Genomic DNA, 12,097 nt, shown 5'->3' with positions numbered 1-12,097 from the left:
CTAGCAGGGTGACACCACCTGAGACAATGAATGGAAAGGGCCTACCATAGTTCTAAGTAGATCCGTGTGGTCATTTTTAATGTTACTGTCTTTCAATAAATTCATTTCTCCAAAATCCATCCCCAAAACTCATTTTCTGATCAACTGTGACTCAGGTATCTTTGTTACTATGCTTAGATTTACAGAAGCAGTGTTCAGGGGAAATAAATGTTGGGAGAAAAGATGAACCTACATCCATTATTACAATTGAGTGGAAAAAGTGCTTTTTTCAAAAACAATTGAGCCATTAGTGCCTCAGACTCTCTTTTCCTGGAAAGCACTGTCACATTTTAAGTATAAAAATCCAAGAAATGGCCTGGCCTGTGTGTGCTCAGTGGTTAGAGCGTGGGCCCACAAACCAAAGGGTCATGGGATCGATTCCGTCAAGGGCACAGATACAGGGCACAGGTCCAGGGGTGTGTACCTCTTTCACAGTGACGTTTTTCCCTCCTCCTCCCCGCTTCCTCCTCCATCCATCCCTTTACTCTCTCCAAAAAGCAATGAAAAAAACATCCTCCGGTGAGGATTTTTTAAGGAATAAACATCCAAGAAATCCTCTTCTTCTTCCCTTAACCTACAATAGCAGCCATTTCCCTCATTAAATTCACATTTAATGCACGAGGATTTTGCTTCTAGTTTTGATTCTTATCTCCAGGAAGATTTTATCTTCTTTTCTGCCCACAAGTCTCTAGAATCTTCCACAAATCAACTTCACTTCAGTCCCTGACCTCTCCGGGTCATCCAACTCCTAGTATTCTCATTCTCCTCCCCTAATTAGCCAAATGGTTTGCAGACAAATAAAGTCGTTAGTGGCGCATAATGCAGAGTATCTATAACATACAGTGTATGCTCCATTTGGTATTTCACTTATTCGTCAAACATGTGCCCAGAGTAAGTTTATCTAGTGCCAATCATTAATGTGGGGAATGGAAAAGAAGGAGCCAGAAGGAAATGTTACATGGTAAGAAAAAAAAATACTAATAAATCAGATGGCCTAGGCCCGATTTAACCTTTTGCACTCGGATGTCGAGTGTGACTCGACACGGTTAGCATTACAATAAAGGAATCAAGAAAAAAGCAAGCGAGTGCAAAGGGTTAAAACTCTACCATTAACTAACTATGTGATCTTGGACGAATTAATTAAACCTCTTTAGATAATTTTCCTTTTTAAAAGTCAATTCCAGCTCTCTAACCCATCATCACATATTGAAAAACCAGAATCCAAAAGAACATAATGAGACTCAATCCAACACTTTTATGCCTCTTTCATTCATCAGCTGAGAGTATTTGATCTTCACACATAATATAAGTCCAGCTCTCAACTTTAAGAGCCCAGAGTTTCTAGAGTATGAAGAATTAGGCTGGTGAAATGTAAGGTTTCTTTTTCCCCCTGATATAAACATCACCAGATTACTCAGGTTCTAAAAGATTTCTTGCTCACTGTATCTTTTGTACATCTGAACACTCGGAAAGTTTTTCCTTGGACAGCAGGTGGAGAAAAAGAAACATCAAGTGTCTTCAAGTCATCAATAGAATTCTGATTTTTCTCCAACACACTTTGCCACTTCAGGGCAGGTATGTTTGTGTTTTTCTGTCAAGCAGTGACTTCTCTTCTACAGGGAGTTCTTCTCCTTCTCAATTATAGTTCTTTGGCAGTTTTAATTGCTAGATATGTTTAGACAAAAACGAACTGATGGATGCATATTTTATATAATGTATATATTGACTATGGGCCCAACCCATCTTCAACTACCTAAATAATCAAAAGGTAGGTAACAGTTGCCTAAAGGTAGGTATCCTATATAATAAAAGGGTAATATGCAAATCGACCAAACGGCAAAATGACCGGTCGCTATGACACGCACTGACCACCAGGGAGCAGACGCTCAACACAGGAGCTGCCCTTGGTGGTCAGTGCGCCGCTCAACCACAAACCAGGCTGATGGCTGGAGAGTGCAGTGGCAGTGGCGGGAGGGAGCCTCTCCCACCTCCATGGCAGCTCTAAGGATGTCCGACTGACAGCTTAGGCCCACTCCCCCTGGGCCTAAGCCATCACTCTGACATCCCCCAAGGGCTCCTGGACTGCTAAAGGGCACAGGCCAGGCTGAGGGACCACCCCCCCCCCCACCCTGAGTGCACGAATGTCGTGCACTGGGCCTCTAGTCATGTCATAAATTCTTTTTAACTTCAAGACCAATAAAGAGTTTTGCCCTTGGTGTGTAGTAAAATGAGTTCACTATTAACTGACTGATTTAGCGAACACAAAACTTCATTTATTAATTAATCAAGACAAAAATATAATCAAGTAATATCCTATATAATAAAAGCCCAACAATCGAATGGAGGAACGACCAGAATGACCGGTCGACCAGTTGCTATGGCGCACACTGACCACCAGGGGGCAGACACTCAATGCAGGAGCCTGCCCCCTGGTGGTCAGTGCGCTCCCACAGTTGGAGCACCGCTCGGCTGACCAGGATGAGCATTGCTCCCACAGTAGGAACAGCTGCTCAGAGCAGGAGCCCACAACCGCTCGGCTGACTGGGATGAGTGGCGCTCCCACAGTGGGCCGATCCCCACAGGCCACGCCTCCCACCAGTGCACGAATCCCATGCACCAGGCCTCTAGTTATCAAATAAAATACCACCTTTACCTAAATGAGTTCAGAAGTGGAACATAAAGGTAATATTTTAATTCATTAGTAAACTTAACAGATAAATCAGTGATTACAACATAAGATTTCAATTTGACCTTCTTTCAGAATTTTACAATTGTAATCCCAAGTATTACATTATACTATCAAGTCTTAACTAAATTTCCAACTTGTATACAAGTCAATTTTGAGCTATAGCTGAGTGTAAGTTAGCTCCCTTAAGCTGTGAATAACTGCATTGCTTTTCTGATGTTGAAATACGGATGATGGGGAGAGGAAAAGGATACTTCAGCATCGCACTTTTGCCTGGTAAAAAATAAATTAGTCATAAATTTGTGAAAATACATGTCCTTTAGTGTCAAGGGTCAGAATGCAAGTGAAAAACAAGAAACATATGCATGCATATTTATGCATATATAAAAATATTCCATATTCATAAAACTTAAAGGTAGAAAAAAAGAGAAACAAATGCTTTTTAAAAACCTATTATAGGCCAGGTTTTGTGTTAGAAGTTCTTAATCATTACTGAGGCTAATCTCTAAAATATCCAAGAATCAAATTATTATAATCCCATTTAAAACTGGAAAGAAAAAAAAAAAGCTCAGATATTTTAAGAAACTTCCCCCCAGTCTCATGGTTTTTAGGGGGTAATATCACGAGAAACAGAACCCCAATATACCTGACTTCCAAACCTTCAAAATTACCTCCTGCATTATCTTAATTTGGGAGAACACAACTGAACCTTGGCAATGCTAGACCTACAACTTCACATGAATTAAAACCTATATATGTTATGATCCATACTTTATTGCACGTCACCCACCTGTCACCCATGTAACTAGAGATGGTTGCCTAGCAACTCAGTAAACAGTGGCCTTCTGGTTCCTAAACATGTCAAGTGAACTGAACTATCAGCACAGATGTACTCACCCTAATATAGTAAACCTTCAGTTAACCAGAAATTAGAGACCCTTACATGAACATCTTTATACTTTTCTGCATCTGTTGAGATGATCAGAGTGTTGTCTCCCTTAAACTTAATAATTGCATTGCTTTTCTGATGTTGAAGCAATCCTTGAAAAACCCTACTTGGACTCATCATTATTCTCTTAACAAGCTGCTGTATTCAGTTTCATGAATATTCTATTTAAAATCTTGGCATCTATGATCACAAGTGAAACTGGCCAGCAGATTTGTTTTCTTATGCTCTCCTTGTCTGGTGTAATGCTAACCTCATAAAATGAAAAAGAATAGCCTTCTGTCATTCTCTAAACTCTCGGACAACAATTAGTATCTGTTCTGAAGGATCAGCAGAACTTACTTGTAAAACCATCTAGGTCTGGTGCCATTTTTCTCATTGAAAAAAAATGTTTTGAGATCATTGTAGGTTCCCATAAAGTTGTAAGAAATATGCAGAGAGAGCTCTTGTACCCTTTACTCAGTTTCCACCAGTGGTAACATGTCTCAAAACTACAGTAAATCTATCACAACAAGAATACTGACATCGATACAGCCCACCAATCTTATTCAGATTTCCCCAGTTTATACTCATTTGTTTGTGTGTATGCATGCGTGTATTTACTGCGATACAATTTTATCACATGCTCAGGTTTGTGTATACATATGTGTATACATAATGTATTTAATATAAACAGTTTTATTTTACATAGTCTCATATCCAACTTTTTGTCCACTGCAGTTTCCAAATTATAAACACTCTTCAAATACATTTTTAATGGCTATATCGTATTATAGTATAAATTACAATCTTTTATTTAACCATTCCTTTATTGTACACTCAGGCTGCTTCCAGTTTTCAACTACTTATAAGTAAGGCTTCAATAAACACATTTACCCAGTTATGATTATTTCCTTTGGATAGATTTGTAGAGGTAACATTACTGGAAAAGATGGGCTTTTCACACCTTAACACTTACAGATGCATCCAGTCCCCATAAGGAGTCTTTCATGGGCCAGAAATAACCAATGGCATACCCTCTCACATTGCCCACCTTTAGAGGAAAGCTGAGTACCAGCATATATATCCCCTGTAGGGAGCGGTTACAGGGTTAAGCCTCGGACTGACCTGCTGGCAAAGCCGCAAACAAGTCCCAGCTTGGAAGGCACAGTCCTCTAAGCATAATTAAGCTTGATCTTGTGACTGCTCCCTAGATCTGTCCTGGGTAGCTAGTGGACTGTGGGAGGGGCAGCAAGTGCTGCCAAAACAAGTGAAACTTACAAGAACATTGTAAACTACCTTGTTTACCTCTGACTATAAAATAAAGCATCAGCTTTGCAATCTGGATCTGTTCTGTGGCCTCAGCCAGGCACAGAAGATCCACCTAGACCCAGCTTTTTCTCTTTGTCTATCTTTATTCTTCATCCTTCACCGGACCTCCCTCAGGCTCGCCGAACCCCTGGCTGTGCTGGCGCGGCGCAATCCCCAATATCTCAACAGAGAACTAAGCCACCCCAAGTCAGGGAAGGAAGCCCCAGTAAGAAAAGGCAGGCCATCCTCGGGGCGGAGCTTATCAGATGAGCCCATTTCCTGTGCCAAGCCCCTCCTCTTCAGGGAATCAGAAAACAAGGAATGAGAATCACAGTAACAAACAGGTAACTCCGAGGAGCATGACGATGCCACTGTATTAAAAGCGCCTGCCTGCCTTGTCTCACATCATCCTAAGGACATATTCACAATTCTGCTTCAACAGTACTTCTTCTTTCCTGCTCGCAGGCAGGCACCCCTCTGGCCTTGTTGCTAAAGCTCACACTGCCCTCGAAACAGACTTGTCAGAACCCAATGAAGATTTTTAATAGTAAGATCCAAGGCTCAAATTGCTAGGAGGAGGAATTGCATGCATGTCTACCCTTAAAAAAAAAGTACTCCCTTCCTAGGTCCCCAGCTTCCCAACACTCCACCACCCCCCTTTCCCCCTCATTCTAGATCAGCGGTCGCCAACCGGCGGTCCGCAGACCACTGGCGGTCCGTGAGGTCCGAAAGGCTGGCGACCGCGGTTCCAGATGGCACTCCGGCACGCGATGCACACTGCACGCTCTCCTTCCTCCTCGCTGGAATCTCAATCCAGCCCAAGGAAACAGGAGGAAGCACGAACGTGCACGGATGATGTGCGGGACCTGACATCAACGGCTTGTTTCATCTTGAGGCCAACACTGCCATGTACGTGAAGCTGAGGTCTGGAGAATCAAAACTGTCAGACTAGCCCAGGCCCACCCTGGGTGCCGGACTCAGCTGGCCACAGACCACACAGGACCAACCAAGCCCGCCTGCCCTGGCCACAGGCGCCTGCGCTTCAACAGCGGCATCCTCTTAACCAGGTGTCCGCTGCTGGGGCCCAAGGTGTGGACACAGGGCCTCCCCTCAGGGGGCCCTAACCTCTCTAGAACATCAGAGGCCTCAGGAGGCCTGGGGAACATCTGATGCGGCTCCCTGGTTTCCTAGTCCAGAAAGCAGATGCCGAGAAAGAAAACGAAGAAGGAAAAAAACACACACTTAGCTCCTCTGTGCCTTAAGCACCCATCCCATGCTCCCGCCGCCTCTGCTCACAGCGGCCGTGTCATGAAGGCGTTCTTAGGTACAACTTATACGCACGCACGTGTGTGGTTTCTAAGTGACTCCGAGTTTAGTGACAAAACTGAGGAAGTGGCCAGGTCCCCGCATCGGAACCCAGGCTTGTCCACCTCCCATGCCCAACCCCTTGGCACTCTCCCCTAGTCCCGTGGGTCACTGAGCTACTTACCGCCGGAAGCCCTGGGACCAAATCAAAATAGCTTGGAATCGGGGGTAACATGCGTAACCCAGAGCAGTGGTCCCACATGTGGCTGGCTGATTCAGTAGACTCGTCTGAGATGCTTCATAAAAATACAGACCGCTGCCCCCTTCCAGCTTTCTGACGGTGTTGGTCGGAGAGGAGGCCCTGAGATCGGTATTCTTACCTGCGTTCACAGGGATCCTGCCCCTCAGTCTGCCTGTCCACGGAAAGGTGAAAGCAAGGGCCGGATCGTGCATGTGAAGCTGTGTGGAACTTGGATCTGAAGCAGCAGCATTTAAAGGAGAAAGAGTGAAGAGGGCGTGTCCCAGGAGCATTGACGACAGGGAGGCTCGTGGGCCAAGGCCCAGAAACATGACCGAGAGTGAGCGAGGGGGTGTAAGTCAGAAGGAGCGTAGTAGGGAGCATCTTCTAAGTCTGGCAGAGATCTTTAGACCCCACGCCACGATCTCAAGGAAACACGGAGTTTAGGGAGCATGGGGAACCCGATCAAAGTGATAACAGGATAAATCAAACAGCAGATGAGCCTCTGGGCCAGGAAGGGCAACTACAAGGCTGTTGACATGAAGGCAGGCGCTGGTAAGGCCCCAAGGGAGGAAAAACGGAAAGGGAAAACTATCCGGAGCGCTGAAATGAGAGCCCCCCCCCCCCCAAAGACAGAGGGGTTCGCCTGGGTTGCTTACTGCTTTATCCGGAGCGCCGCGTGGGGGCTGAAGAAATATCTGTGGAACAAACAACAGGCAGGTGGACGCACAGGCCAACCGGCCGTGTTAAGTCAACAAAGATAAGTGAGTCAAGGGCGCCTTCCAGGTTCAAATCCAAAAGACTGCAATTAAAGAGATGGCTCAGGCACAGATGACAAGAGAAGCTTGTTTTCAGCAAAGGCTCTTCTTCATGATTTCTTGCTTTTATTTAGTAAACTTTATGTTGGCTTCTGGTCCAGGAAAGGAATTCGGTGATTTTGAGGCGTTGTAAGGTACGGTGGGCCAGGGGCAGGAATGGCAAGTCTTCCGTTATGGGGAAGAAGAAAACGATGGGTGAGATCTTTCAGTTTGATTTTAGGAAACGGAGGAGGGCCACTCTCATGAGAATCTACACTCGGATGACATTCCGCTCGTGACCTATTGGATCAGTGCCAGCTGGCACATGCCAACAGCACGGTGGCTTGACCAGACTCCCCACAAGCCTTCCTGACAAAGGTGGCCCAGCTCGATGTGGCCGGGTCAGCCTCAGGGGGGCCTTGCTGACCTCAGGAGACCCCAGGCCACCTAGAACTGGGCGGAGCTTATCAGATGAGCCCATATCAGATGAGTCAGGTCTCTGGGGGATTCTGAAGACATGAGAACTAGTCCTACCTTGGAAAAAAAAAAAATCTAGAGGATGCTCTGAAATCCTTTCCAAACTAATGATTATTCAAGGCACCATTCGAGGAATCACGTGACACAGTCCTTCGAAAGGCGAGCCCCACCAAAACTAGGTGTCCCCGGGTTCCAGAAGTAAGGGTTGGAGGGCACACTCACATTCTTCCCAGGGCACCCATCTTCTGGGCAAGCCTGATCTTACAAGATCTTCCCTTCTTAAATGACATCTACCTACTGCTCCTGTCCAACTCCCGGAGAAAGGGACCTTGTTTCTGTAAAATTCCCTAGCAAAAGTAATTTGTTTCATTGCTCCAACAGCCAAGGCATGTGTTTTTAAAGCACCGCAAAAGGTTACATTGTTCCCATTTTATTTTCCCTTCCCATGCAACCTTTCCAAAGCCGGCCTTTCATAACACACTGAGAGGTAATGCATGGGTCTGAATGACTTGACAGTTTCTTTTCATTTACACACACCTAAGTATGTGTATAAAAAACCCCACGAGTTCAAAACACTTCCTTTTTGAAAAACAGATTTCCAGTTCCAATTATGCATTTATAACAGCCTGCAATATATTACTTCTAAAGCTAAACAGTCATGTGGGGGGGGGGGAATGGAACAGAGAAACAGCAACGTATCCCTATACCGCCACACTCAGCCAGCCTTCCCCTTGCGCACGGCCGGTTCCTTTTCACAGACAGCTTTGAGCCTTGGTTCCTGAGAATCTTTTTTTTTTTTTTTTTTTTACCCTTGGGCTTAGTTGAAACCAAAGAATTCACTAACTGCAGACATTTTTCCTTTCTTCCTTTTAAAGACAGGTTTTAAGCTCAGAAGATCACTACGACTAACTCCGAGGAAACAGCCGTTTTCAAGCAGAAATGTGGAGTACTGGAAATAACGTGCTATAGGATGGCTGAAGGCTTAACAATTAGATGCATGCATCTCTGCGGATGGACGTGAGACAGGCAGACTGCAAAGCCATGTGAGTGGACTATGAGGGAACAGCTTCCATGGGGCACTGCCTAACGAACATTCTGCGACGGTCTCCAAGTTCACATTTTAAAAATATCTAAGCACGCTTTTGGATGATATTCCAGTGAACTGCAAACAGTATCCACCACAGCAGCTCCCTCAGAGAGCACACAGTTCTGGCTGGAAATTAGAACCCCAAAACTGAGTTTGGGGGAGAGGTGCCACTGGGGGGGACGGGTGCAGTTCAGCCAAAATGCTGCACTACTGTCCGATGGATGCTAAAACCCAGAGAGGCAGCAGATAGAGACACTCTATTTCTAAAATCCCCAAATAGTAACATTCCTTGTAAACCCAGTAAAAAAAAAAGGACCTCCTCAACCTTGTACGGCTCTGAGGCAGGCTTCTCTTGAAAACCTTTAAATGGAGTTCTCCCTTTGCCCTATTTTGCAACAAGATGAGCACTAGTGTTTTTCTGAAATAAACAGAGAATCTCTCCCTTTTTGTGTGTGTGTGTGTGTGTGTGTGTGTGTGTGTGTGTGTGTGTGTTTGCACAACAAGCCAAAGTTCATCGCTGGCTGGGAGGCTACCAACCCCAATGGATTCAAGCTCATTCGCCAAAGAGAAATCACACTGATGCGGCTCGGAGTTTTAGTATTTGGGTTCTGAGCTCCTAAATACTCAACTACTCTGTGCAGTGCCCAATTCTACCTGCTCTCCCGTCTCCTGGAACCTGTGGGGACCTGCTGGCCCGCGCAGAGGCGCCCTCACTGATGAAAAAATGCCCATCGGCTGCTCCGTGCCAAAGAGGTTTCCCAACCCTCAATTGCCTCAACTCAAAAAAAGGGAGAAAGGGGAAGTTACACGCCCAAGGGGAAGGGGCAAACAGCACCCATCCCTAAAGATGGCATTGCTTATTAGAAGAGACACCTCCGTTCATTAGAAACGGGCACGGTATCAGCTGGCAAAGGGAGGGGCTACGTGGGGAACGAGAAGGCACAGAGACAGCTGTACTGCTTTAACCGAGACCCCGGACGGCGCTGAAGCTGCCAATGGAATGGGGTGTTTGGGCTTCCACCTTCCCACCCACCCCCGACAAAGCTCTAGGCGCCCAGGTAGGGGCCGCCACGCACCAGGGAAAGCCCAGGAGACAGTTCCCATTAGAGGGCGCTCGTAGGGCGACGTAGGGAAACCAGATCCAGCCACGGAAACGCACCCAAAGGAGACACCAAGTGCCCACAGCCGGAAACCAAGTGCCCACTGCCTGCCCGGGCTGGAGAAGAGTCGCCCCGGCCTCGGGTGCACCCCCGCCAGGGCCCGCGATGGCGAGCGCGGCGGGCTGCAAGCCTCGGCCCCGGGCCGCCGCCGCCTGGAGACCCGAGGCGAGCGGTGTCACCCGCATCCCACCTCGCCCTGCACGCTGCACTCGAGTGCAGTCCATGTGAACATGTCCTCCCGTCCCCAGGAGCTAGCGGGCCGCCTCGGTTAAGGAGGAGGGGGTCGCGGCAGGGCGCCCCAGCATTTCCCCGCCGTTTGGCGAACCCCCCGCAGGAACGCAGACTGCGCCTCCGCGGGCAGCGTTCCCACGTCGCGTCTGCCCCCTCGCCCCAGCCACGGAGATCAAACAAAAGAACTTTTGCAAACTTTCCTCTCCCAACACACGCGGCTGGCTTCAATCGGGGCCCTCTCTCCTCCGAACTTGTATTCAGCCGAGCAGGAAAGCCGGCGTGGGGAGACGGTGTGCAGAGGAGGGGACCTCAAAGTTTCTCGGTAGCCCCTCGGTTGCGAGGAGCGCGGGGAGGGGGGCCGGTTCCCTTGCAAGCCTTATCTGGGTTCCCGTCTCCCACCCTTTCCCCTAGGTCCTTCCCGGGGGGGACACAGCAAGACCCTCTGAAGGCGAAGAAGTTGGTAGTGACTTCAGGGGCCTCTGCGGTTGGACAAAACGGCGCTTCTCGCGCCCTCGTCCCCGGGGACCGCGGGGCACCTCCAGCGCGCGGCGCCTCTGCGGGAAGGGAATGAGAGGGGTGGGGAGCGAACGCGTCCATTCCAGCAGCCCCCCCCCCCCCCCCCGGGGACCGAGCGCCGAGTCTGGGGGTGTGGAAGTGAGAACCCCCACGGGGTGCTCCCAGATCCCCGCGGGCGCTGCGGACTCCTCCCCGCTTGAGCACCCCGAAACGGCGCGCGCGCGCGCGCGACCCCGCCGGGCCCACTCACCGACTCCGCCGACACGCAGGCCACCAAGCCCAAGGTGAGCAGGATCCAGGCGCGCCACATATTCCCCGGGGACCGGCTGGGAGCCGCCGCTGGCAACCCGAGCGCCACGAAGCCTCTTGCCCAGCACCGGGGCGCAGCCCGCGAACAGGGATCCGAGCAAAGCAGCTGCAGCGACCGCCGCTCGGACTCAGGGGGGGTCCGGCTCCGGCTCGGGAGCTCCGGCTCCGGCTCGGGGCGCTCTCCGCCTCCTCCGGCGTCCGCTCCCCAGTCCTCCGCTGCGCCCGGGGACGCGCCGCCTTCTCACTTGTTGGTTTCTGCGCTCCCGACGCCGCGGGGCTGCTGCTCCGGGGAGGCTGCTCTCCGGAGCTCTTCTGGCTCTGCGGTTCTTGGGCTCCCCCGCGGGCTCCTGCTCCGCGTCGCGGCTCAGCTTCTCTTCTGGGGGAATCAATTGGGAAGGCTGGGGATGTGGCTGCAGCTGAAGTTTGGGGGCAGCGCGGCGGGGGTGTGCTCCGCGCGGCTGGAGCTCCCCGAGTATCTGGAGGGGAGCGCGGCGGAGCGCGGAGAGTGGCTCGGCGGCTGCGCCCCTCCTCCACGCGCGCCGCCTCCCTCCGGGGTCCTCCTCCTCCCGTCCTCCGTTCCCTCCCTCCCTCCCTCCCTCCTCCTCCCCGAGCTGGCTGCTCCAGGCTCTCCGGGCGTCTGGGAGCGAGGAGGCGGCAATGTGACTCCCCGCTAAAGCCCGGAGAAATTCCTACGGGATTACGCCCCGATTGGCAGCCCCGAGGACCAGTGGGCGGCTGGGCGCTTCGGCTCATCCGCAATCTGGACTCCAGTGGCTCCTTCATTTTCTCCTCCCTTTTCCTCTTCCTCTCCCCGCTTTTCCTCTCTCCATCTCCACGCTTTTTGCTCTGTGCTTCCCTATTTCGTTTTCGCTTCACTTTCATTTTTTTTTTCAGGAGAAAGATCGATGAGGCAATGAGAAACCTGCGAGGATTAGACCAGTAGAAAAGAACTGCTGTGAGAGTTGGAAAAACACACAAAGTTTACAGATGCCTTCAAGCAGTGGGAAGTGTTCGTA

At 49.4% G+C, this 12,097-nt stretch overlaps 1 protein-coding gene across 1 annotated transcript in view; it reads right to left on the bottom strand.

Moving 5' to 3' along the window:
• SDC2 (syndecan 2) overlaps positions 1–11,646 on the bottom strand; it is a 95,995-nt gene extending 84,349 nt beyond the window's left edge. The window contains exon 1 of the mRNA XM_008148521.3: positions 11,023–11,646. Within this exon, the coding sequence (XP_008146743.2) occupies positions 11,023–11,082 (60 nt within the window). The 5' untranslated portion in view covers positions 11,083–11,646. The remainder of the gene's footprint in view (positions 1–11,022) is intronic.
• Positions 11,647–12,097: the final 451 nt, after the last annotated feature.

The sequence above is a fragment of the Eptesicus fuscus genome, chromosome 19 (genome assembly GCF_027574615.1).
Source record: "Eptesicus fuscus isolate TK198812 chromosome 19, DD_ASM_mEF_20220401, whole genome shotgun sequence".
NCBI lineage: Eukaryota > Metazoa > Chordata > Mammalia > Chiroptera > Vespertilionidae > Eptesicus > Eptesicus fuscus.
The sequence above is the reverse complement of the archived record's forward strand: the minus strand, read 5'-3'. Positions and strand labels throughout refer to the sequence as shown.